The 23,278-nt window shown below is 50.1% G+C and overlaps 12 protein-coding genes across 12 annotated transcripts; 5 read left to right on the forward strand and 7 right to left on the reverse strand.

The window, feature by feature from the left end:
• Positions 1–496: 496 nt before the first annotated feature.
• ASPBRDRAFT_678057 (WW domain protein) lies at positions 497–4,605 on the forward strand (the record flags this gene model as incomplete). Its single annotated transcript, XM_067628954.1, has 3 exons — positions 497–3,018; positions 3,068–3,674; positions 3,738–4,605. 3 exons carry the CDS (start codon positions 497–499, stop codon positions 4,275–4,277), a joined length of 3,669 nt encoding a protein of 1,222 aa, XP_067478026.1. The 3' UTR covers positions 4,278–4,605.
• Positions 4,606–5,784: 1,179 nt separating this feature from the next.
• ASPBRDRAFT_128536 (lipase family protein) lies at positions 5,785–7,078 on the reverse strand (the record flags this gene model as incomplete). Its single annotated transcript, XM_067618065.1, has 2 exons — positions 5,785–6,756; positions 6,809–7,078. The coding sequence occupies 2 exons, from the start codon at positions 7,076–7,078 to the stop codon at positions 5,785–5,787; spliced, it is 1,242 nt and encodes a 413-aa protein (XP_067478027.1).
• A 469-nt stretch (positions 7,079–7,547) lies between these two features.
• On the reverse strand, positions 7,548–8,822 carry ASPBRDRAFT_128245 (WD40 repeat domain-containing protein; the record flags this gene model as incomplete). Its single annotated transcript, XM_067618044.1, has 4 exons — positions 7,548–7,588; positions 7,646–7,886; positions 7,956–8,542; positions 8,600–8,822. The coding sequence occupies 4 exons, from the start codon at positions 8,820–8,822 to the stop codon at positions 7,548–7,550; spliced, it is 1,092 nt and encodes a 363-aa protein (XP_067478028.1).
• A 360-nt stretch (positions 8,823–9,182) lies between these two features.
• Positions 9,183–9,893, forward strand: ASPBRDRAFT_128305 (U2 snRNP complex subunit MSL1; the record flags this gene model as incomplete). The annotated part of the gene is made up of 3 exons (XM_067618050.1): positions 9,183–9,259; positions 9,321–9,534; positions 9,594–9,893. 3 exons carry the CDS (start codon positions 9,183–9,185, stop codon positions 9,891–9,893), a joined length of 591 nt encoding a protein of 196 aa, XP_067478029.1.
• Positions 9,894–9,986: 93 nt separating this feature from the next.
• ASPBRDRAFT_197459 (ATG3/ATG10 family protein) lies at positions 9,987–11,034 on the reverse strand (the record flags this gene model as incomplete). The annotated part of the gene is made up of 4 exons (XM_067621102.1): positions 9,987–10,193; positions 10,246–10,464; positions 10,531–10,656; positions 10,882–11,034. The coding sequence occupies 4 exons, from the start codon at positions 11,032–11,034 to the stop codon at positions 9,987–9,989; spliced, it is 705 nt and encodes a 234-aa protein (XP_067478030.1).
• A 1,599-nt stretch (positions 11,035–12,633) lies between these two features.
• Positions 12,634–13,254, reverse strand: ASPBRDRAFT_76440 (uncharacterized protein; the record flags this gene model as incomplete). Its single annotated transcript, XM_067629313.1, has 3 exons — positions 12,634–12,916; positions 13,025–13,134; positions 13,211–13,254. The coding sequence occupies 3 exons, from the start codon at positions 13,252–13,254 to the stop codon at positions 12,711–12,713; spliced, it is 360 nt and encodes a 119-aa protein (XP_067478031.1). The 3' UTR covers positions 12,634–12,710.
• A 934-nt stretch (positions 13,255–14,188) lies between these two features.
• On the forward strand, positions 14,189–16,456 carry ASPBRDRAFT_128486 (uncharacterized protein; the record flags this gene model as incomplete). Its single annotated transcript, XM_067618060.1, has 1 exon — positions 14,189–16,456. One exon carries the CDS (start codon positions 14,189–14,191, stop codon positions 16,454–16,456), a length of 2,268 nt encoding a protein of 755 aa, XP_067478032.1.
• Positions 16,457–17,643: 1,187 nt separating this feature from the next.
• ASPBRDRAFT_638658 (uncharacterized protein) lies at positions 17,644–18,113 on the forward strand. Its single transcript, XM_067628437.1, has one exon. The coding sequence runs from the start codon at positions 17,704–17,706 to the stop codon at positions 17,944–17,946; it is 243 nt and encodes an 80-aa protein (XP_067478033.1). The 5' UTR covers positions 17,644–17,703; the 3' UTR covers positions 17,947–18,113.
• A 366-nt stretch (positions 18,114–18,479) lies between these two features.
• ASPBRDRAFT_128613 (Hsp20/alpha crystallin family protein) lies at positions 18,480–19,061 on the reverse strand (the record flags this gene model as incomplete). Its single annotated transcript, XM_067618078.1, has 1 exon — positions 18,480–19,061. One exon carries the CDS (start codon positions 19,059–19,061, stop codon positions 18,480–18,482), a length of 582 nt encoding a protein of 193 aa, XP_067478034.1.
• A 332-nt stretch (positions 19,062–19,393) lies between these two features.
• ASPBRDRAFT_45032 (succinate dehydrogenase assembly factor 1) lies at positions 19,394–20,126 on the reverse strand. Its single transcript, XM_067625315.1, has 4 exons — positions 19,958–20,126; positions 19,828–19,859; positions 19,542–19,730; positions 19,394–19,461 (listed from the first exon to the last, which is right to left on the reverse strand). The coding sequence occupies exons 1-3, from the start codon at positions 20,036–20,038 to the stop codon at positions 19,607–19,609; spliced, it is 237 nt and encodes a 78-aa protein (XP_067478035.1). The 5' UTR covers positions 20,039–20,126; the 3' UTR covers positions 19,394–19,461; positions 19,542–19,606.
• Positions 20,127–20,527: 401 nt separating this feature from the next.
• Positions 20,528–21,529, forward strand: ASPBRDRAFT_56544 (fumarylacetoacetate hydrolase family protein; the record flags this gene model as incomplete). Its single annotated transcript, XM_067627585.1, has 3 exons — positions 20,528–20,542; positions 20,610–21,331; positions 21,397–21,529. The coding sequence occupies 3 exons, from the start codon at positions 20,528–20,530 to the stop codon at positions 21,527–21,529; spliced, it is 870 nt and encodes a 289-aa protein (XP_067478036.1).
• A 231-nt stretch (positions 21,530–21,760) lies between these two features.
• On the reverse strand, positions 21,761–22,861 carry pre4 (proteasome core particle subunit beta 7; the record flags this gene model as incomplete). The annotated part of the gene is made up of 3 exons (XM_067621827.1): positions 22,627–22,861; positions 22,427–22,574; positions 21,761–22,365 (listed from the first exon to the last, which is right to left on the reverse strand). Exons 1-3 carry the CDS (start codon positions 22,654–22,656, stop codon positions 21,761–21,763), a joined length of 783 nt encoding a protein of 260 aa, XP_067478037.1. The 5' UTR covers positions 22,657–22,861.
• Positions 22,862–23,278: the final 417 nt, after the last annotated feature.

The following is a 23,278-nucleotide window of genomic DNA, read 5'->3' on the forward strand; positions in this document are numbered from 1 at the left end:
ACCGTTGGGGCCTTTGCGCTGAGCCAATGAATGCGCCGGCCAGCATCCCCCTCGGCGGCTAATCTGTCGAGCCATCCAGCTTTGCCAAAGAGGAATCTCGCTGCCTCCCGGCGCGTTTTCCCTCCTTTTCCTCTCTCTCTCTCTCTCTTTGGCTTCCGCTGTTCTTGGATCTCTCTCTTGATTGCAAGTTGGCCTTCGTCTGGCTTCAAGAGTGGCGAAGGATGAGAGACGGTCGTTGACATCCCGGCAAATCGCATCTCTTTGATCCAGTGACTTCCAGTCCGTCTGTCCCTTCCCCCGCATTTCCCTCTCTTTCTTTCTTTCTTTCTCTTTTCTTTTCCTCTTCTATTATTCTTCCTTTCCCTTGTCTTCCTCGTCTGGTCGCATTCATTATCGGATGGGCGCTCTGCTCGCTCGAAGAAGCTAACTTCAAGTTCTCTCCAGCTTATCTTCCGTTCCACTGATCCCCAATCTATTGAACAAGATCTGAAATAGCATGAGTCGTCCCAGCGGAAGCCGTCAGGGCAATCGCTCCCAGGAGGAGCTCTTCCTGAATACCGCACCGGGGCAACCGCAGGCCGATTCGCCCGTCATCGAACCGCTGCGCATTGGCAAGCGAGAAACCCCTTCCCCAGCGTCGGCGCACAGCACCCCTCTGCCCTACCCCGACGATAGGCAGAGACCCCAGTATGTCCGTGGCTCAGGTTCGAGTGGCTCCAGTCCGGTATCTCAGGGTGCAGCTGCTCCGGGAGACTCTCCCACGATCCCCAGCAATATGTCGGCTGGCTCCGGCGTATCTCAGACTTCCGATTATATGGCATCTTTGCGGCTGCGTGAGCCCAAGCAGGCCACTCTAGCTGAGCGACGAGGCAATGTCCCAAAGCCCTTGCCCGAATCCCCCGCAGGGGACTCTCCGGACCGAGAAGGGCTATTTTCGCGGCTTCATCAGCGCATGCCGGGGCTGGCAGCTCCAGCTCCAGCCCCAGCTCCAAACGTCCAGTCCCAGTCGGCCGGGTACCCAGACCACCGCCAACAGTATTATCCACCTCCTCAAGCTTCAAACAGATTGGCAGCAGCACAGAATATACAGCCGCCAAACAATGCTATCAACCGAATAAGCTCGACGGCGTCAAACTCGACGACTCGTGCTCAGCGCGGCTCTCCGCCGCCTCCAGAAACCCCAGTGGCCGAGCCAGGGCAGCATGCGACGTCTGATATCGAGGCCCGGTACGCCGCCTCGGGGATTGCGGGGACGTCGACGTTAGCAGGTCTTCGGTCTCAGAGTGCAGCAGCCCAGAGGAGAGCCGAGCAATATGCCGGCCAGCAGCCCAGAAATCAACCGCCAGCTCCGCCGGTTCCTAGGCCATGGACCCCGACGGAGCAGCCTGGAAGTCAGCCACATGGACCACCCACGGTCTATCAAGGTGCTGAAGTTGTTTCTGAGGGTACCCCTCCGACAAGTTCTACGCCCCCTATGCCTGCAGGGGCGTCAGTGCAGCCCCGACCAGCGTCCCAGCCCACAAGGATACCCCCGAATGCATTAGAACAAGATCTGGAAAGAATGCGCATAAGCTCCTCCCCTCCTCCGGCCTACTCGAGTGTCCCAGGAACCGTAGTATCACAGGGATATCCGAATGAGAAGCAGCGTGTTCCAGTTTCGTTGAGCCAGCCCAGCTCGTCAACTGGACATCCTGCGACCTCTGGGCCAGCGAACGGTGTCAAAGAAGCCAACGATGTAAACGGTGCTGCCATGGCCACTGGCCCGTTTGTGTCAGCCCATGATCACCCAGCATTCGCAAATGAACCAAGGCCGCAACAGCAGCCGCAGCCGCAGCAAAAGCAGTCGCCCCCGCCTCAGATGCAGCCACAGCCGCAGGAGTCGAGACACTCTCCCCCGAGTGTTGCTCAAACTCCAGTTCAGAATGGAAACCATCCGATCGTTCAGCAGACCATCGTCAGCAATTTACCAACACCTTCTGTGGCACCATCCTCGCCTCCACCGCTACCAGAAGGCTGGATCGCTCATCTCGACCCCAATTCCGGTCAATACTACTATATTCATCTCCCGACTCAGTCCACGCAGTGGGAGTTTCCCAAGGGTCCAACCCCGTTGAATCTCAATGAAACCCCGCTGTCCCCTGTGGGAAGCGTATATAGCAGTCATCCTCTGGCATCGCCCGCTCTATCAACGTTTGGTAAACCCTTGGCGTCTCCCGGTCTTCCCTTGACCCCCGGCTTTGAGAGTTTACAATCCCCAATTGTGTCAGGGTTCACTACGGGACCCCCGCCAATCAGTGGCATTGATATGTACAAAGTTGCTCCCACAAATGGGGTCTATTTTGGCCCCTATCTCCGCTACACCAACATGGACGTAGAGCGTGGCATCTGGCTAGGCTCCATTCTCTTGGTTACAGATGCTGCACAGCCTCCCACCATTCATATTCACCAAAGTGTCGATCTGTCGCCGAATCCGCGTCAACTCAAAGCCATGCCGATTGCAGTTCATCAGCGGTGGACCTTCTACAGGTACGAAATTGACTTACGAATGGAAGAGGCCGGCCCTTCCAAGTGGACCTACGCCATCACCTCACATCTTGGTTGCACACGCTATGAATTTCTAGTTGCGGGACGATACGAGACTGGCTGGCGCTTCATCACCACTTCAGGAAACGACTTCTCAATGAATGTGAACGCCAACGAGCGATCCCGCCTCGGAGGGGTAGGGTTCATGTGGAAAGACATCATGCAGAAACATAATGAGATCGGGGGATTTCATGCTCAGCTGTGTCTGGGAGGCCAGATCTATGCAGACCGGATGTGGAAGGAGGTTCCATGCCTCAAGCAATGGCTTGCACTCAGTGGGAAAGAGATCCGGAAGAAGACGCCATGGACAACTGCCCACGAAGAAGACGTCTCTCACGCCTACTTCCATTATTATACGAGCCATTTTGATCAGCCCTACCTGAGGGAAGCTTTCGCTCAGATCCCTTATGTTTGTCAAATTGATGATCATGATATGTAAGTCTATACATTGCCCCACGGAAGGAGCCGATGCTGATAAAGCTAGCTTCGACGGATTTGGTTCGTACCCAGAGCACATGCAGTTCTCCAATATGTTCAAGAACATTGGACGAGTAGGGATAGAGATGTATCTGCTGTTTCAGCACCACACCACACTGGACCTGCTCCGCAATTCTCAGAGCGACATCGATCTGTTTACCATCACTGGCACGGGCTGGCATTTTGTCAAGTACCTGGGACCCGCTGTTGTTGCCGTTGGCCTTGACTGTCGCTCAGAGCGCAATCCACATCAGGTTGTTGCTGGACCCACGTATCAGGGAATCTTCCCCAAGGTGGCCATGTTACCCCCAACCGTGCAGCATTGTTTGTGGATGCTTTCGGTGCCAATCATCTATCCGCGCCTGGAGACTGCTGAACACATCGCACACACGGTTGCTACAGGAAAGAGGGCAGTCACAGGGGCATATAATGCCCTTGGTAAGGTCACCAGCTCCGTGGCTGGTGTAGTTGGAGCCAAGGGCATGGTTGGGTCGGGATTCGATTCGGTCAAACGGGCTGTGGGCAAAACCGGTCTGATGGGCGGGATCCTCAGCCCTTTTGGTGAACTTGACCTTTTGGATGAGTTGCGTGATCAGTGGACCCATGAATCCAAGGTACGTGTGTATACTGATACTATATACATCGGAGCCCAACCATATCACTAACCGCATGGACAGGATCTTGAGCGAACCTATCTGATTCGTACCCTCCAAGGCATTGCGCACCAAAAGTCCCTTCGCATGACTTTCCTCTCTGGTGCCGTCAACGCCTGTGGTGCCGGACTCGTACACGATCCATCTTTCCCCTCCAACCATAAAACCATGTATCAACTTATCTCGTCACCGGTGGTTAACAACCCTCCACCGTCATACGTCATCAAGCTTCTTCATGGCAGCAACAAACCCCTATATGTCCCAGCTAACGGTCAACGCTCGACCCCCTCCAAGCCAACCGATACTAAGGAAGACATGCTGGAGCTGTTTCAGTCTGATGTTACCGGACAGCCTCGTGAACACCGGAAGCTGATTGGTCGTCGAAATTATGTTGCTATTGTTGCTTATGACCCGGATGTCGTGAACACAATGTATGGCCACCCAGGCCAAGGAAGTGGAAAGTTGAACCTTGCGGTGGACTATATGGTGCAGGGTGATGGGACATTTGGTGCCGTGGTCAAGTATGGACCTGTGATCGTTCCTAGCCTGGAGCCAGGAAAGTGATGAATGATACTTGAAGTACGTGTTATGATTAATGGCCTCATTGTATTACTCTGCCTTCAAGCCATTTTATTACTGTATGGTTTCTTTATCTTTGTCTTTTCTTTTTGTGTCCAGCTTCTATCTGCTTTCTTCCATACTGTCTTCCTTTACTCAACATACTTATCCTCCCGAGTCTCTAGCAGCAAACGCATCGATATCCCTAGCAATGTTATTTCGCTGTCACCACACAAGTGTTTACCAAGATTCCTAAGTAGCTAATACTTCACGATCTCGCATTCATGGCCCTTAGACAGTCCTTGAGTCCCTCCCCTCACTTGCCCCTCTATATCATTGGACCGAGCAAAATCAGACCTGCTGTCTACCCACTCAGCCCAGTAGATCATCTCTAGTGGACATACATTACTTGATTGTTTTCAATACTAAAGTCGCATGATACATACATACATACATACATACATATATATATATATATATATATACACTACATAATCTATTTATACAGAGGAATACTACATGTCCGTATCCAGTATAATTCCCAAATTCAATAATAATCAGTACGGATGACCAGGCATTGCACAATAAAAAAACAAATAAGAGACTGAATGACTAGTATCTTATCGATTTATCCCGTTTCAATAGCATCCCCTAGGGCCACAAAAGTAAGGCACCGATGTGCCCATGATTGCAACTGCAAGCCTATACCATCCATATCTTATATATGTATATATGTATGTACCATGACGATAGTCATTTTATAGTATGAGTCTGCCTTCTACTACTACTACTACTGAACGTAATATCAAACCCAGCTGAGATCACACATGCATGTATATATATCGATGGAACCCGCATGAAATCACAAAATCATAAGAACTAAGCAGTACTAGTAGTACGCAACTTAATGCGATACTACGAATACATACATACATACATTCCATATGCAATAAGCAGGTTATGATCAGGTTAGAAAGTTCGACGCAGAGAAACCAATCCAAACCATACATGCATGGAAGGATAAATGTCATGCGGTTTCAGAAATCAACTCTGGTGAGTGCTTTTTACTAATATCTGGCGGTTTCAGTCAATTTAAATGTATTAACTAGCAGCTCACCCCCGCTGTCCGGTGATGGTTGTTTTAAGTTATTCTGTGGGGAATTGCAGATGGCTTGCAGATCGAATTGGCTCGGGGTTTGGAGTTAGGGTTGGGCCTTTCTTTTTGTACTCGTGACCCTTGCTTTTGTGTTGTGGATCATGTGCTTGTGCTTATGTATTGCTCAACCATTGGGTTCAGCTCAGCCCCTCGAGCGCTAAATTTGAGGGGTGTGATCTTGTGGGGATTGTTATTTTACAAAAATTTAGCTAGCTGCATTGCTGCATACGTGACTCGATTGTACTCAGCAATATGGGTTAATTTCACTAGAAAGCCCAGTCTATCATACCTGCATTCGTCCCTACACTCTTGTATGACTCGGGCCGTCTCTGTAGGTAAGAAGAATAACTATCGGGACTACAAATCCGACGTCCACCACCCCTTGCCTGCCCGGTCACGACTAGGGACGCAGAGCCCAACCCGCCAGAAGTAGTCCCGATGGGAGAATAAGAGTTCCCATAGGTGATATCTAGACGGGATAAGTTGCCTAGGCAGATCAAATAAGCCCCGATGCTTCATGGCACCTTCCTGCATGTGCAAGGGCGCTTGAGATATATGCCCGTCTGGAATATTCTGCTGCTCTGTAGATTCAGCGTCAGCCCTGCCTGCCTGCGACTTCACGTCTACAGCCAGAGACGCCGTTGCATGAAGAGCGACCGCCAAGGACATTTCCCCTCCCTCCCCCGATATGCATCGTGCATCGCGAGGGCCCTCGCAGAAATGAACGTCGTCTACAGATGGCGGAAGATCTTCCTTGGAAATAAAGATTTCCCCCGCATGCATCGCATACCCCCATTCCTCCAGTGGTAGGAGGGGTACAGGGTCATATACATGCGTGACCCTGCGAAACCGCCATGCGGAGGTCTCATCCAACCTGAAGATCTTACCCAGGAAATCGGCAAAGGCCCTGTTTCCGACCTTCGGTTCTCCGAATGTCGTCACCGTAGGTTCCCAGCCTCGCAGCTGCATCTCAATACCAGCCAGCGCAGCAACCGCCCCACCCAGCGAGTGACCAACTAGAACCAACTCATGGTCGGGGTATTGCTCCCTTGCGGCAGCGACGTGGTCGAGGATTATCGAGCGCGTGTTCTGCCACGAAGTGAAAAATCCAGCGTGGACAGTGCAGTTGTAACAGCTTGGTTCATCCTTTCCATCCTTATGTCCGGTGTTGTACGGCACATAGGCCTGCGGGTAGGCAGATAAATCAACAATGGTGTTGGTAATGGAGTAGGTACCACGGAAAGCGACGATGATACGGTTAGGTGACGGCGAGTGCGAAACCGCTATGTATCCACATGAATCCGACAGGAACGGCCCAGTGTTCCATGTCTAGTAAAAGGTTAATTATTTGTAGTCTCCTGCTCATGGCGGGACGACCTACAGTTACTAATTCAAACCCCTTGAGGTCACTGCAGTGACTCAGGCACTGAAAGGGCTTCTGAAGCCCAGTGCTGCCAACGCAGTAGGCGACATCGACCACTCGCGCAAGCTCATCCAGAGAGTTGTAAAGCTCCTCGGGGATGGGACGTAACTCTTGATCTGAAGGTATGCGGTCCGCTTCAAGGCGAACGAACGCGTGAGCCGGCAAGAGCAAGAAAAAGTATGCGAGGACTAAGGGGGAAATATCGAATAACACATTGAAAGCTATCATAGCGCTGAGTGTTTCTTCATCGTCTTTGATCGTATCTGCTGCGGTGCAGCAGCTGAAAGAATTGCTGTTGGGAATTGGGAGTTGGGGGAGTGAAGAGCGACTTTCCAAACCCGTGACGTCGAGGAATCTGGGGAACCCTGACTTGACCCCGTGATGTGGAGTCGGTCACAATGCACGTATCCTTGCGTAAAGTTACGGGACGATCATACCTACATATTACGCCGTCACAAATAGTCTCTGCAGCCTATAGGGTAGCAGTTGATTGTTACTCCGTGCAAGGGCATCGGACATGAAGCACTTCCGAATACCCTTATTATTCATGGTTTGTACAATGAATGAACAGAATCTATGTACCTGAAGCTATTTTCCAAGCTCCATACTCTCATGACACAGCAAAGGGTCCATCGCTTTGAATTTGCTGGAGCCCGTAAGCTAAACCAAGCGCATCTAGCACAGAAGGAGTATTTGCCTAGATGGTCCAAATAACAACACGGCCGTCGACTCCGCTCGCTGTTGTTCAAATGTTAGCGCAACCCGCAGAATAACTTGATAAAGAGCATCTCTTACTGCTGAACTTGCGGACGACGCCGTTGGCCTCCTCGTAGACTCTAACGGTGCTGATTGTATTCTGATGCGTAGTCTTGAGCTGAGTGTCGGCTTGGGTTTGTCCCTTGAGATCCATTTGGCGGAACATGTTAAGAGCAGATTCCTCGCGAGCGCTCCCAGCACCCGGCCCTGCCTTGCTCTCAATGGTTCCAGCAAGCTTCCATCCGTTCTCGTCACCGCGAAGGCGGTACGGTTCGCAATCCTGCTCATCCTGTTAGCTACACGTCTCATAACGAATCATCTGCTAAAATCAAATGACTAGGAGACATACGTGGCCCGCGGCGATGATCTCGTTCTCGCCGTTCCAGATCAAACTGTTGAAAGGCAAAAGACGAGTAGCGATGGTCAACATCGCCCGAGGTGGCTGCTCTGGTGCACTCGGGTATACAACGGTGACGCTGCTATCATGGCCGGTAAAGGCAAGCGCGTCTCCACTTGGAGAGAAGGACACACCCTGGATCCACCCCGCCGAGTCATTCAAGAATTCACCACAGATTGTGTTGAAAGGGAGACGTTCACCCCAGGCGCTGGGCTCCGGGCGCGTGTCGACGCCCTTGATGAAGCTAGAAAGTACCCGGGCATGAGAGTCGGTCGATCCTGCAGCCAGAAGGACCGAGTTTGGATGCCAGGCAAGGGTGGTAATCGTACTGCGGATGGGCTTCTTCAAGTGCTTCGAGATCCACCAGTCATTCTCCTCTTCGAAATAGCATACCGCGATCACGCGAGCACCAGATCCAACAGCGAACTTCTGTTCAGATGGTGACCATCGTACAAATGTAGCAGCCCTATTGATCCGAAGGAGAACCAGCGTTGGCTTCCAACCCGTGGGGGTCCGTTCCCAGACATAGGCGTTGCGGTCTGTTTCCGGGCTCACTTAGACGGGACTATTGCAAGACAAGGGCAGAGGGAACTTACCCTGAGAACAAGTAACGATACGGCCACTGTTGGGAGCAATATCCACTCCAGTCACCGTTTTCTCATGACCTTTAAGTTCATCGGTCAGCGAGAACTTATTGCCTGACCTCTGATAAAGCTCCACATTGCTTTCCCGCGCAACTGCAATGGTCGCCTTATCAGGTGAGAAAGAATGGTCGGCGATTGGATTGTGGAAGAGGTGATGAGCTTCGGGGGCGGCCATGGTAAGTAAACGACAGGAGGAGCTCTCTACTGCCGTGCGAACGAGATAGAAGAATTGAGGTAGAGTACGATGGGTACCAACTGGAAAGGGGGTGGGGGAAAGGTGGGCAGTATACACAGCCAAGCTAGGCCCCGAACGATGACGCGGGCGGGATCGGCTACGATTAGATAATATGTCACATGACCTTTTCGCGCTCAATCCAGGTTCAACTTCATTCGCATCACGAGCTGTGCTGTCTTCGGGTCGAGCTTTCTATTGACTTCCTTCCCTGGACGGGTTGTGCTTTTCGGTAATTTGCTCTAGGCCCTCTTTGGAACGTGCTATTTCTTGTCCTCGGGTCTTCTTCGTTGTTCTGCAGTGATGGCAACCAGAGTAATTCCAGCACGCGGTGGTGGTCAAGGTAAACCCGCCTCTGCTACCGGACTGCCTAACCAAACGTCAGTCTTGAATACTACTTCCCCCATTTCAAAATGGCCCCTCGACTGATCTGAGTTGCAGTTTGTATTGTACCAATCTCCCAGACAAGCTGCGCAAGCATGACCTACGATTATCCCTCTATATGCTTTTTTCGACCTACGGCACCGTTCTCGATGTTGTCGCCATGAAGACCCAAAAGATGCGCGGTCAAGCCCATGTTGTTTTTAAAGATGTCCAAGCTAGCACACAAGCTATGCGGGCTCTTCAGGGGTTTGAGTTCTTCGGTAAACAAATGGTATGTCCTTTGCATAATGCAGTGCGGTTGTTTCTCGCTCATTGACTCGGGGATTTTAGAAAATTGTGTATGCCAAAGGTCCCTCGGACGTTATCGCCCGGCTCCGCGGAACGTATAATGTGCCTGCTACCACACTTGCCAGTCAAACCACGGGGGCGTCCACAGAGCTCCAGAAATCGATATTTAGCGGTCCCCCAGGATCGGCGGCTTTGCCGTCGAAGCCCAGCGGAGAAGTCAATGGAGAACCCCAAGCAGGACAGGGTGTTAAACGGCCTCGTGAGGAGGAGAGCGACGAAGAGGAAGCGCCTATGGACGAGGACAGTGATGTGCCAATGGAAGCTTCATCGGATGAAGATTAATCGCTTATCTTATGTACCGGGAATACGTTGGCCAGGCCAGGGGGGATCCAACCTGAGAAGGGAGGAAGTACTCTGGAGCGTTTATAAACTGGGTCACGCAGTGCCTTGGAATGTCTCCATGCCTTCAGTTGTGAAGAGTTCCTTCGGCAGCTGAAGACCGAGACGGTTACCCACCAACCCGAGCCAGATTATGAGATAAGTCTCGGGAGTGAGACAGAGCTGTCCTGCAATATGCCTCATCGCATCCGTTGTTTGGCATGGATGAACGAAAAACGCTGGAGTTCCGGAGTCTGGATGATACTACGAAGCATAAGCTCCAGTTTGGGCTAGGGATTCGAGAACTTGCACATACGCCAAAACTAATACCACCCATGATGCCAATGCTCTGGAGTTCCTTTCTGTACTGTTCCGGTACCAGGTATTGGTAGACCGCGTCAATGCCCAGCGGCCCTGGATGGTTGTCCTGCCGTAACTGGAAATACAAGACAGGGACGTGGTACGTGGGAGAAAGCAGAACATTATAAATTACCTGTAAGCGGACACTCGTCTCGGGCGCACGAATGAGAGCTTCCTGTTTGATGTTAGACGATACCCTTATAATAGAGAGCGCAATGGAAAGGGTTCCAGTTCGACGGACGGGATCTTCTTCCGAGGCCTCCCACTGTAGTTCTTCGTTCATCTCTGGGTCCGGGAGGGGCTCGTCGCGATCACGAGTACCCACATGACCGATATCCCTTGCAATACTCAAGATGGGTCCGGTTGCCTAATGAAAGTTAGCTAGGAGTGGGGTGTAGCAAAGGGGGGTGGAAGGAGAAAGGGAAAAAAGAAGGGAAAAGGAATCATCGATGCGTATAATTCAGACCATCTTCGTAACCAATGATCGAATCCCTGTCGCGCAGATACCAATTATCTCTCCCAGCAAGCGACATCCAACAAGAGGAGGAGGAGTGGTGCGAGAGAACGCCATGAAGCTAGGCAACTAACTTACCCTGTGGTCAAGACGGATGGAGGACCATCCCACCTTGGTATCATCTGCCACGTGAACCAGATCTATGAAGACGTGACAGGCGCTTTCGAACTCCTCGGCAGTGAGCAAAGGGAACCCCGATAAGGTTCGTCGACTCGAAAGAGAAGACGCCATACGACTGGTAAAGACGCGGTGTAATCCGACCGCTGACCGACAGGCAAGCGTTGCAGAAGCGTCTGGGTTGCAGAAACACTGGTTCTGTACGCCCCAGAGGACACCGATCCAGTTCGTGAGGTATGTGGGTTGACTAACCAGGCCGTCCTCGGGTAAGAGACCCTCTGCTCTTACTTGCAGGATTTTTTTTTTCTTATGTCGTAGCTGCGGGTGGGATATCTATCGAGTAAGTAGACTACTCCGTAGTTCAGCTGGAGCTTTCGGCAGATCCGATCAGAAGGGAGCGAGCCGAGCGCCGGAACGGGAAAGGTTTCCAAAGCAGTAAACGATGGGACCCATGGAACTAAGAAGGACTCAATCGGAGATGACCTGACTCGAAGGGGGTTCTGTCTCTGGACCTGAGACCCATCTATGATACACCGACAATGAAAAGGGTAAATTGAAAGTGAAGGAAAGAGACATTCTATTATCAACCCGAGGATGGATGGACAGTGCGGGGATTGGTGCTGCTGTCGGTGCTGTCGATGCTGACAGACAGGTCCTACTTTAGAACAGCCTAGTCATGCCACTTGCCAGCCCCCTCTACTACTACTGTAATAGACTATTAGTATATACTATATAGGTACGTACTTCTTGATCTTGAACGGGAGACATAATTCAGGATTGACAGATGAGGGGCGGGGCGGGGGAGCGGTGGAAACTAGGCAGAATATCTAAACGACGCTAAAGTACCGACATGACTAAAGTAGAGCCGAACAACTAATGAACTAGTCAGTTAGCAACAGCATGGAGCTGCGTGCGGACTAACAAACCGTCTAGGTGTTCAAAAGAAGGCTTTAGTGGTGGCGGTGGCTCATGGTAGTATACAGAGTAGTAGATGCACAAGTAGTCAAAGTAAACAAAGTACGTAGACATGTCCGGAGTCGGTTACTTGTAGGAAAGAGGTAGCATTCAAAAAAAGAGGTTCGGCAAATGATGTTAACCAGATAGATACGCGGGTGCGATCGATTCCATTCTGAATTCTTCTGTTATGCCTGGGTACCTAATGGAAGGACACCTTGGTTCGTAGCATTATTCCGTAGGAGGTAGCAGAACCAAGGATAAATCGGAGAGGCGGGAGCAACATTCTCCTCCGTAGCATCCTGACTACTTTCACTGACCAAGGTCCGGAAGGAGGAACTAGTCGCCTAGTTCTGCTTGCGGCCAGCCCAGCACCAATCAAAGCTCCATCGTCATCAAGCTTTCCACCCCTGGAGGGATCCACGGCTGGAGCCAAAACAAACGATGGTCCTGACGATCCAAATGCGATCCCAATGAGGATCGAACTAAGAAAAATGTTTAGTCCATATCTGGTAGGGACTAGGGAGAGCTTCTGCCAGTCTCCCTAAGGGATAGCGATGGGATGCTACTAGGCTAGCTGCTAAATAGCTAACACCTAACTGCAGACTCGCCAGACAAACATCCGATGATGCATGGTGTGATCATGATGAATGATAATCATGAAAAGGGAAAAAAAAATAATCAGCCCTTGTAATAAAGAAGGAAGTGCGTACGGAATACTATGAAGTAGCCAAATGAGTAACTATCTGATCCAAATTACTCCGTACTTGCTTTACTATTGCATTCATTCGTTTTCCTTTTTGCCTTCTTTCTAGTGTTAATTACTTTTTTTTCTTTTATTTTTTCTTTTTCTCTTTCCCAATATCTTTATTACTAATATTCTTGGGTGCTTCTGGCGGGCATCGCCGGTGCAATTCTTGCTTTGACTTGTCCTGTCCGCTTTCAGGGATGGCGTTGTGTCCGAAGTGTGAACTCTGAAAGGGCCACGCCAGTCCAAGGCTGACCTGACCGTCCATTTCCATGGCTCCATCGACATCCTCCTCTCCGAATTCCCATTGTCAAAGAGGGCCAGAAAACCAAAATGGTAAGGTACCTTGGCTGGCTGGTGAATAATTCCCGGGCGTAGTCGCTCTTAGCTAGTTCCATTTACTCTTGACACCCTTATCCACATCCACACCCACACCACACCGTCCACACGGTCTCTCGCTCTCACACAATGATCTTGTCAGAAGCTGGTTCCCTTTCCCGACCGTCTGCAACCTGCCGATCCATCGTTTCATTCCCCATTCCGTTGTCCGTGAGAGCTACAGTTGCCTGTGGATAACGCATTCGTCACTGTGGTGTCTTTCGTGCATCCTCAACCATGGCAGCCCAGTCCATCTCCACTCCTCTTATGTATCTGATTTCCCTTACTTACCCCAGCTACGATTCTTAATCTATCTTGCTTTTCCATCCGCTTCATCCCGTTTAACCCCGTGTTTTCATTTTTTTTATTCCTTTTTTTTCCCCTTTAATTTTATCCTTTTTCTTTTTATCTCTACCTAGCAGATCCGGTATTGCGGTATCTGATATAATCTTTCCCCCCTCTTGTACTTTCTTTGTTCTACTATTGCATAATACATCCTCCGCTACTCCTGGTTTTGTCGTCTCCTACCCACTACTACTATTACTACTACTCTTTCAGTATCTCTCCTCCTGACGTCTCCATTCTGGCCGTCTACTACTGTATAGTGCATATCAGGAGAGAGGAAAGCCGCTAGTTGGACGTGGCTGATCCCGCCCGTGCTATATTTCTTTCTTATTGCAACAGTCCATTGTCTTGTCTTTATCATTTTGGGGAACGCTTTCTTCTCGCTGCCTATATAGTCGGTCATCTTTGCTTTTTACCCCATATTCTAATTACGCTGTTCTGGTTCTTACCCAGCTTGAGCGTCACGAGTCACCGCTTCGGGCGAAAGCTCGAACCAGTCCCGTCCAAAGTTCTCTTCTTGATTTCTTTGCGTGTTCACTAAGTCTTTCAAATCAACCCGAGGTTGACGTTGTCGTCACTTTTGAAACGTCCTCTCGGCCTACCTCACAGGTAGGAGCCTAGTGCTTTCAGCCTCGTTGGTACCCAATTTTCTTCTGCAGGATTGACCACTGCTATGGCATTACCGAATTAAACCCTGGAGAGAACTTGTTTACCAGCCACTGGACGCCATAAGTTCTATTGTTTGACGTTGCGACCTGCCCATGTCGGCCTCGCACCTTTAGGTGAGAGGGGATCGGGTTCTTCTGAAACCTTCACTCCGGTTTCCACTCAGGAAGGGAAGCCATGGGAGGCTTCCTTTCAGTACAGAGCAGAGAAAAGCGTCGCCGCACCAATCGGCTATCAAAACCGCCTCCGAATAGGGCAACGCTAGCACCAAACAGCTTCCGCGCTTCCCATCCAACGTCCGACTCCAGCTCTCCTACAGATTGCCAGGCTTGTGCTGCTTGGCAAGACCCTTGGACCGGAACTTCCATCTCTCTCAAGGCCCCTGAGCCTGATGTATGCACAAGGAGGTCACAGTCCCTTCCGTCTGCCTCTTATCGACCCGGGGAGTCATGGCCTACTCTCAGCAGGGCTCGAAAATGCCAGTCTATGGTCAAAGATCCAGATGAAATCGATCTGTACTCGCACGTTCCTACCGTCGCTATGCCGGACTCCGGCCTGGGAGGGCAAATCTCTCGCCGTTCTTCCAGACATGGTAGCTTTCACGCAACAACTCTCCCGAATCGACCCCAGCCGTTGATGGCACGGCGACCGCGAGCAAGACGCGCGTATTCTGCGCATTCACCACCTCAGAGAGCGCAAAGCACTATGCATCATAGTACAATCGAAGAGGCAACGTCTTCTAATACACTATTCATGGTAGACAGCCAAGGATTTTCTCTCATCCGCCGACGATCTCTGCTAACACGGCCCGGGATCGCAACAAGGAGGCCAACAAGAGATACAGCCCGACGTCTGTCTTCACCAATTGTAAGGGAGCCCACAATGTCACACAACTATCTGGACGGAACATATGCATCTCCACGGCTGTTATCACGCGACTGCGAAGATGCTGCTCGGGGAACATCTGGTCCCGTTACTCAAATGCGCCCAGCAACGCCCAATGAGTTTGAATATACCCATTTAGGGGCTCTCAAGTTAGGATCATTGCGTGTGGTGAATGGTTCTGCGTCGCCGTGCCCCAGCGACAGGACTCGGTTAAACCGTCCCAACAGCCCGAATCCTGAACCTAGTGGCATCAACACGCATGATACGAAGCTGGGACAGCCCCTTGAGAAAAGTCAGCACCATACTCACCCGGTTCCGTATCCTATGGATCCGAAACCGCAGTTAGCTTCTAAAAGTGCAGCCGAGCAACCACATAATGCTGAGATTGTCCGCGACGGCAAACATGATGAAGTGGATCTAACCAGCTTCGATCTATCGAACATCCAGAGTGCACTTGAGCAATCCCGTGATGCTGAGATCGTCCGGGACAGCACACATGAAGAAGTGGATTTAACCAGCTTTGACCTATCAAATATTCAAGACTTCGCTCCGGTCCCAAACAGCGATACGGCCTATGTCCCAAAGCTACAAATCCCACCAACTGAAGTCGGAAACCCTGACGATCACCCAGCAAGCCCATTCTCTTTCGAGAGATCTCCAGCAACCTCAACTCCGTACAGACTCCGCGGCAGCGAAACAGAGGATGAAGGTATATCTGTCGCTGATGAGGAAAATTGGTTTGTCCGGCAGCTGGAGCTCTCCTTGCGAGAACACGGGAATCGGGAACTCCAACATGCCTACAGAACGGTGGACAGCGGCTACAGCTCCGCAGCTTCCGTCCGTTCCACTAGACGATCGACTGATTCTCACACATCCATACATCAACCGAGGGTGGCCCGCAGATCCACATTTAACGGTAGTTCTAGGGACCACGGAGTTTTGAATGCCAAAAACAGCCCAGAACTAGGCCATGAGCCATCTGTACACCGTCATTCAAGCCTTCCGGGTCCTTGGACAAGGCCCAAAATCAACAGCTATGGCTGGCCGTCTCATAGATGGTCAATGTGCCATGACCTCCAACCGATGCCCCCCAAACCGCGCGTAAGGAGCAGTTCATTCGCAACCCCTCCTGAATATCGGCATACAATGCCCTACTCTCAATATTGCCACCAACTGAGGGGCCTCGATACTGCTTCTCCTGGCCTGTCAGTTGTCTCCGCAGATGCTATACCTCACCAGTATCCCCGATGGGAGCACGTCGGAGCATCCCTAGCTCCATTGGATAAAACCTGGAAAAGACCTATGACCACAGTGACAGAGTACGACGTGCAGGGTAGCAGCAGCACAGTGGGCGCTGCGTGGCTACCAAAGCCGAATGTTGATGCACTTAGCACGCCAGTCCCGGAAAGCATGGCGGGCTTGGATGCAGGGAGACTGATATCTGGACAGCCAAGAGGAAGAATTAGGAGCCGGAGCATTGACTATCAGCGGAAAAGGCTGACGAGGCATGCTAAACACCCAGATCTTTCCAAAGCCGCTTCACCAACTATCTTCCGTTGAAGCAGTGGCTATTCCAGCTTCCTTGCTTCGCCATCACTCGTTAACATCATCCTTCACCCCCAAGCTATATCACCTTTTCTTTATATTTTTCTCTTTTTTGGTTTGTTATATTTCAGTCATTCTTTCCAGCTTAGTCCGGCGCTTCCATCGGTGCTGGGGTTTCCACATTGAAGTTTCAACGGGCGGATACTTCATTTACGTCGGCAGCTTTATCTTGGTCCTTATTTTCATTCGTTTTCATTGGCTTAAGAATACCCTTTTTGGTAACCTGGATGATCGTTTGTGCTCCATTTATATAGTACCATAGCAGAGTTTGACTGACGTGGGAAAGTTTAGGAGTTTTGTCTTGTATTGTGATTACTTTTTGATTTTTGATTTTACTGATTACATTTTGATCCTTCCCTCCGCTTGTACATAACTATCTTGGAGTGGACAAGGAGAAAAGCGAGATTTACTCATCAATCTATCCCCGCTTTGCGGACTTGAATCGGTAACAATTGTGTGAACAATTCATCATGCCAAGTAGGAAAGTACATAGCCGCGATAAGCTACCATCCAGCCCAACAATCCGAAACACAAAATGTAGCGGTGAGGCCTTTCTACATCATCAATTGACGGGGATCGAGTCAAGTGAGATCCGGCGGTGTCCGTGCATTCATACCCAGCTAGATAGCTAGGCTAGCTAGCTAGCTTTCCTTTGTGGTGTCCAAAGAATCGGGCATGCTCACAATCAAGCGCGCAATCACAAGGCGGAAGACGCCCAAACGACCGGGACCACCTGGCATAAGTCGACCCAACCCGATCGAAGGCTGCATACACTATACAGTAGTAAGTCCGTCAGTAACTATCTACTGTAAGCGGTTCCACAAAAGATGTTACACATCTGATAGATGTATCCAGACACTGACTAACAAGTCACTAACTGACTGACTAGTTCGTTATCTGAGAACTTTGTTCCGAGAACTACAGCAGCTAGTGAGCTACGTGTAGTACATATTAGCTAATCGCATTTAATTTCCTCCTCCCCCCAACCCCAAAATTAGTTCGTTATGATAGTCAAGTTTACTGTAGTTAACTATCTATCCAGTTGATAACTAGTTGCTGTGCAAATCATGGAGCCGCAGACCCCACACACAGTCGGCAATGATTGTCGATTATGGATCATGTTTACTCTCCATCCAGAACCCACGGGTAGGGAGTTTGCATCTTGCATGCATAATATTGAAGCATGATACTTTACCAGACACATGTGCTGCACTACTGCTGAAAGTAGGCTGAAAGCAAGGGTTAAACCTTCTTTCTCTTTCTTTTTTCCTGGCGTTGAGCGTCTTGTCACCCACGTTACAGCAAGTATTTTGCATAAGTTACATACTTACGGAGTATTGTTATTGCTTGAGGGAAGTTGTCCAAATCTAATTTTCCTCTATTTAGGTTACGGAATGATTACTAGTTCGTGGGATTGGTTGATATGCTTTTTTTATGACATATGAATCTGATATCTGATTTACTCTTGTTGTACATATGTATGCCTCGTGTATGGATGATGTGCCTTCGCTGGATTATTGTGCGAGGTGTCTATGCACTAGGATGGTGGAGCATGGAAACTCTATCAATTACTGGGAGTACTGGCAGTGGTCACAGATATAGTAATACTACTAGCCCCTGTAAGTAGAGATCAAGATGAATCGGACATGTCCATAGGATTTCGTATCACGGGTGATGTCGTCATTTCAAGTGTCTTTGGTCCATATTCGTATTCTACGAGGAGCATATGTAAAAGATTAAGTATTCATTATTTGTCATCTCTAGAATGACTTATGATACATGCAGAATAGAACAATCATTCCATGTACTCCCGGCCCACCAAAAACCCCCATCAAAATGCAGGTGCAAAAAACATTCATATCGTTGCGTGATCTGGCAGGAAAATCATTTGGCCATGGTAGTGTAAGTCAAGAGGGGAAAATGTCGCAAGGTGGAAATCGATGCTAAGGAATATCCGAAACGGAAGTCATTGATCGCTTTACTCGAGGCGGATCTTCTTGACTTGAGGGGCAGGCTCCTTAGGGATCTGTAGCGACAAGACGCCGTTTGTCAGGTTGGCCTTGACTGCATCTTGATGCACTCTCGTCGGGAAGGTGAAAGTGCGGTAGAACTCGCCAGTCTGGCGTTCGGAAACCCAGTATTTGCAGGTTGGCTCGGTTTGTTTCCGTGTGACCAACTGCGCGGGGTGGCTATCCGAGGACTTGGTTGATTTGTTGTCTTCGTCCTCGTCGTCGTCCTCGACTGTTGGTTGGTGTGACTTCGTGGGTGATGTTTGACCCGCAGTCTGAGGGGTGGTCACTTCGTTCTTCTCCACACGGCCTTTGATGACAAGAGTTTGGGGATCGGAGAATTCAATTTCAATGTTGCTCGGCTCAGCCCCAGGAAGTTCACCTTCCAAGATATATACGTCGTTCACCTCGCAGACATCGAATTTCGGCGTGAATGAGCGGACGGGTGTGGCCTTCCTGTTCTTGGGGCGGCTGGAGCGATGGACGTCATAGTCGTCCAGAAGTTGGAACAAGGGTGCAAAGTCACCGGCGAGTCGAGGGAAGTAAGCCATTGTTTGGGATTTGTATGGAAATGTCAAGGACAGTTGACGAAAAGCTGATGACTTTGAAGGGGGAGATATTTGCGCTTTTGGATTCACTTGATAAGAGGATATTTCCTGTATTTATCTTGCAATGAAAGTGGATTGATTCTGAGTACAGACAAACAGAGTAGACTGGTTACAACCCATACTTTTATTCCTGAGCTGATGGTTTCTAGAATACGCCATCATACAACATTCTCTGTCATACAGAAGCGAGCCGAGCGTTCTGGCAGATGCTGGGAGCGACAGCGATGGAGCGAGACGACCCCAGATGCATCTGGAGCCTTCCGTCTCGCCGACCCCGATAAGATAAGCGACTTACGAGAACCCGCGCGAATCTTCCGCAGTCACATGACATCAGAGTTCCTCCCTAGGTAGTGAGCCTCAAAAAGTTGCATCATAGGGAGCAAAAATTCATGCTGCATTTCGTTTACTGGGCCATTCACCTACATCCAAATGAGGGCGGACTGGTTTTGAAATTTCCGGGCTGCCCCGCTAGGGACAGGGCATTGAGATCACCGGATGTTGCGGATTCCCGGGGAAGAGTACATCTCAAGCTGCCTCTGCCCCTTCCGTAGTAGATACTCTATCGCCCCGAAATCTTTCTTGCTCACAGAGGAGTTCTTTCGAAATTCAGCCCTGTTTCGAGATTAGCGCATGGTACAGCGAGCGTCCCAGGAGACGAGTAGGCTAAAGAAGCTTTCTTCGATTTAAGAATCCTGACCAAGGAACGCACCTAGCATACGCTCTGAAATTCTCTCTCGTCTCCTAATTCCAATATATGATGTAGCAGAAACAATCAGCCCATGTTCGCTGGCTGGCCAGTGAAACAACACTTTTGACAGCGCGACGAGGTATTTGCTCACAATAGGTTTCTTCCCAGCTTCTCTCAAGCATTTCCGATACAGAGATAACACCTGCCTTTGGAGCCCTGATAGTCGAGCCATTGATTCTATGTAGTCGCTGCAGGCCTGAGGAGATGCGAGTGCTAGAGCTAGTGGTGATATAACTGCATCACCGGATTGAAGGCTTCAGGGTTCGGCAATGCAGAAAACATGCTTAGTAGCTTGCTCGGCTTTGTTCCCGGGGGTGGCCGATCCGCTTACCCCATACGGAGTAGCCGAGCTGCTTTCCCCTTCCGGCCGAGAGTCCTGGAGCCGAGGAGCTGGAGAAAGCCAATCCCCCCTCTCGTTATCGATTTCCCGTACTAACATTAGTAACTAGTCTCTTTATCGGGATAAGGCGTGCTGGTGGAAGCTTCGTCAGAGCAGGGTCACCCTTTGCCTTGAAATACAGACTATATTGCATCCTAGTTAGACTCCAGCTGCCTTCATAGGCTTCGCTCTATATACTTTGACCTACTACTACTACTATATACATCAAGTATTAGTTAGTACTAAGTACTTTCCCCTCACTATATACTGCCTACGAACGATATGGCTACCTTCTCCGTGAGTTTCCCTCTTTACTAAAAGCCTAATTCTTCCTTCAAAATCTAATCCATGTCTCATCGCACAGCGTCTGGTTCGTTTCTTAGCCAAGGATGGCCAGACTTACTATGGAGACGCTCTATTGTCAGCGGGCGTGAGCGACATTGCTCAAGCCACCAGGGCACGGGTCATTCATGGTGATATTTTCGGACAGCACCATGTCACTGATCAGATTGCCGACATCAAAATGCTCCTAGCACCGTTGGCGAGAAAAGATATTGGGACTGTACGTTGTCTGGGACTCAACTATGAACAACACGCCAAAGAATCAAACCTACCCTTGCCGAAATTCCCTGTCCTATTCTACAAGCCCATCACCTCTATCACGGGACCGACGGATGATATCCCGATATCTCGCATGGCTCAACAGGGTGAGGGTCTAGACTATGAGTGTGAATTGGTTGCCATCATCGGCAAGGAAGCTAAGAATGTGCCTGAGAGCCAGGCCCTGGACTATGTTCTGGGTTATGCCGTTGGAAACGATGTCTCTCATCGTGACTGGCAGTTGAAGCACGGAGGAGGACAATGGGGGCTGGGCAAGGGCTTCGATGGATGGGCGCCGTTTGGGCCAGGTATTGTATCCTCGAAGCTGATTCGTGATCCCAACAACTTGCATATCTCGACAAAGCTGAATGGCCAGACGGTTCAGTCGTCCTCAACCAAGGATATGATCTTCAATGTGGCCAAGACAGTGTCGTTCTTGTCTCAAGGTAGCACGTTGTTGCCCGGAGATGTCATCTTTACAGGAACGTAAGTCAGCCTTTTATCTACCCATTACGCACTTACATCATGCACAAGGCTCACTTTACCCCCAGGCCCCAAGGTGTTGGTATGGGTCGAAAGCCTGCGCTCTGGCTCAGGGATGATGACTTGGTTGAGGTTTCTCTTGAGGGTGTCGGCTCGTGCGTGAACCGTGTCGTCTTCGACGAGCCCTCTTCCAAGCTTTAAATCAGAAGTGAGAGGATCAGGCGTCGTGGGGGCCTACTGGGAGTGACAGAGATCGTCAGGAGTCCTTTGAACGATGTGGCATCCCAACCACCAACCATCACGAGTAGTCTAAACCCCCGTATATTTATAGCGTCCTACAGACAAGACACGTGCGTAGTGACTTCACCATACATACTTTGTTGGATTTGTTCTATTACTCAAGTAGCGCAAGCATGATATCAAAGCCACATCCTAGTTAACCTGAGCCCCGTATCCCTTGATGGCTTCTGCGAACGCCCAGCTCTGGGCTTCGACCTGCTGGTCCTCCTGGATCTCAACTCCCTCCTCAGTAATAACAGCCAACGAGTACTTGTCCAAACTCCGCGCATCACGGTACCAGAGAACCTTGATACATTCCCTTAGCGCCGCCACGGCCTCCTCCTTCGTGATTGTCTCGAGAGGCCTCTCCTCTGGGAACAGCCGGCGAAGGATTGGAACGGCAAGATGGGCACCAAAGCCGGTCGCGAGATGTGGAGCTGAGAAGGTGGTTCCCAGCAGATCCGCGGAACTGAGGAATGGTTTCTTGTCTCCATCGAATCCGGCCACCAGGATGTGGTTCCAGAGGGGGTTGAAATCAGAACGGCGCTTGTAGAAGACTTTCGACAAATAAGTATGAAGGTTCTTAGCGTTCAACGTGTTTCCGTGGGTGGAGTAGTTCTCTCTGATATCGATGGACTCCAGTAGTCGGTCAATATACTGCATATCCGAAACGTCACCACTGAAACCGATGATGGCAGAATCGCCAAACTTCCGAAGTCGTTTCACATCGGTGAAGCGGGCAAGGGACCCATATGATGCTATGGGAAAGAGATTGCTCGTCAGTAAAAGTGCGAAATGGGTCTCCAAAATGAGCTATACCTAGGTTATCGGCAGCAATTGCAACTCCGCCGTTGAACTTGACTGCCACTACCGACGTACCAGTCACAGCAGGTGACTGAGTGTGAGTTTTCGGGCCAGTAGTCTTGAGGTATGAGGCGTCGTAGGCTCCGTAGACATCATCCCTAGGCTTTCAGCAACTTGTTAGCGACATGATTAACCTATTGCGATGATGCTCTTACGCGGCCCCAAGCTTCGGGAAAGTGATTCATGATGGGCGATTGGCACGATATGAAAATGTATGACAGTATGTGTTATCACTGAGTAACGGAAGACGTGGTCTCGATGTGGATTGTGAAAGTGATGCTTGAGAAGGCTAGTAGCTTGTGATGATATCGACGTTGTTCTGGGGTCGGTAGGCAGTAGAGCTGACGGAGCTCATGTTACGTGAGCAATGCTATCACCTCCCGCCGCGCCTATCGGAGGCCAACACACGCGCTTAGCGAAAATCATATACTGCCAACTACAGCATAACAGTAGCCATAGCCCCTACAAGGAAAATCGCCAATATGACCATTAATAAATCCCTCTTACGTTATATCTGAAATGATTTGCTGGAATTCTTGTCAGGAGGGGTGGGGACATCGGAGATTGCTTTCCTAGAGGTGAGTCCCTGCAGCCCCTACTCATAAAATGTCGCCCCCGCGATATCACGGGTATTCCATTAGTGCTACGGAGTACTAACCCCCCTTCTCGGCCCCCAAAGTAGACGGACGCTATATAACTAGTCGTTTTGCGCCCGGAAATTCCTCATCAGCCGATAATTCCCCTGTCACGGAGAGGCCTCCCATCGTGGGCTTTGAGGCCGGATGAGGGCCTTCTTTGCTTTCCAAG

This window comes from Aspergillus brasiliensis (assembly GCF_001889945.1).
Source record: "Aspergillus brasiliensis CBS 101740 unplaced genomic scaffold ASPBRscaffold_8, whole genome shotgun sequence".
Lineage (NCBI taxonomy): Eukaryota > Fungi > Ascomycota > Eurotiomycetes > Eurotiales > Aspergillaceae > Aspergillus > Aspergillus brasiliensis.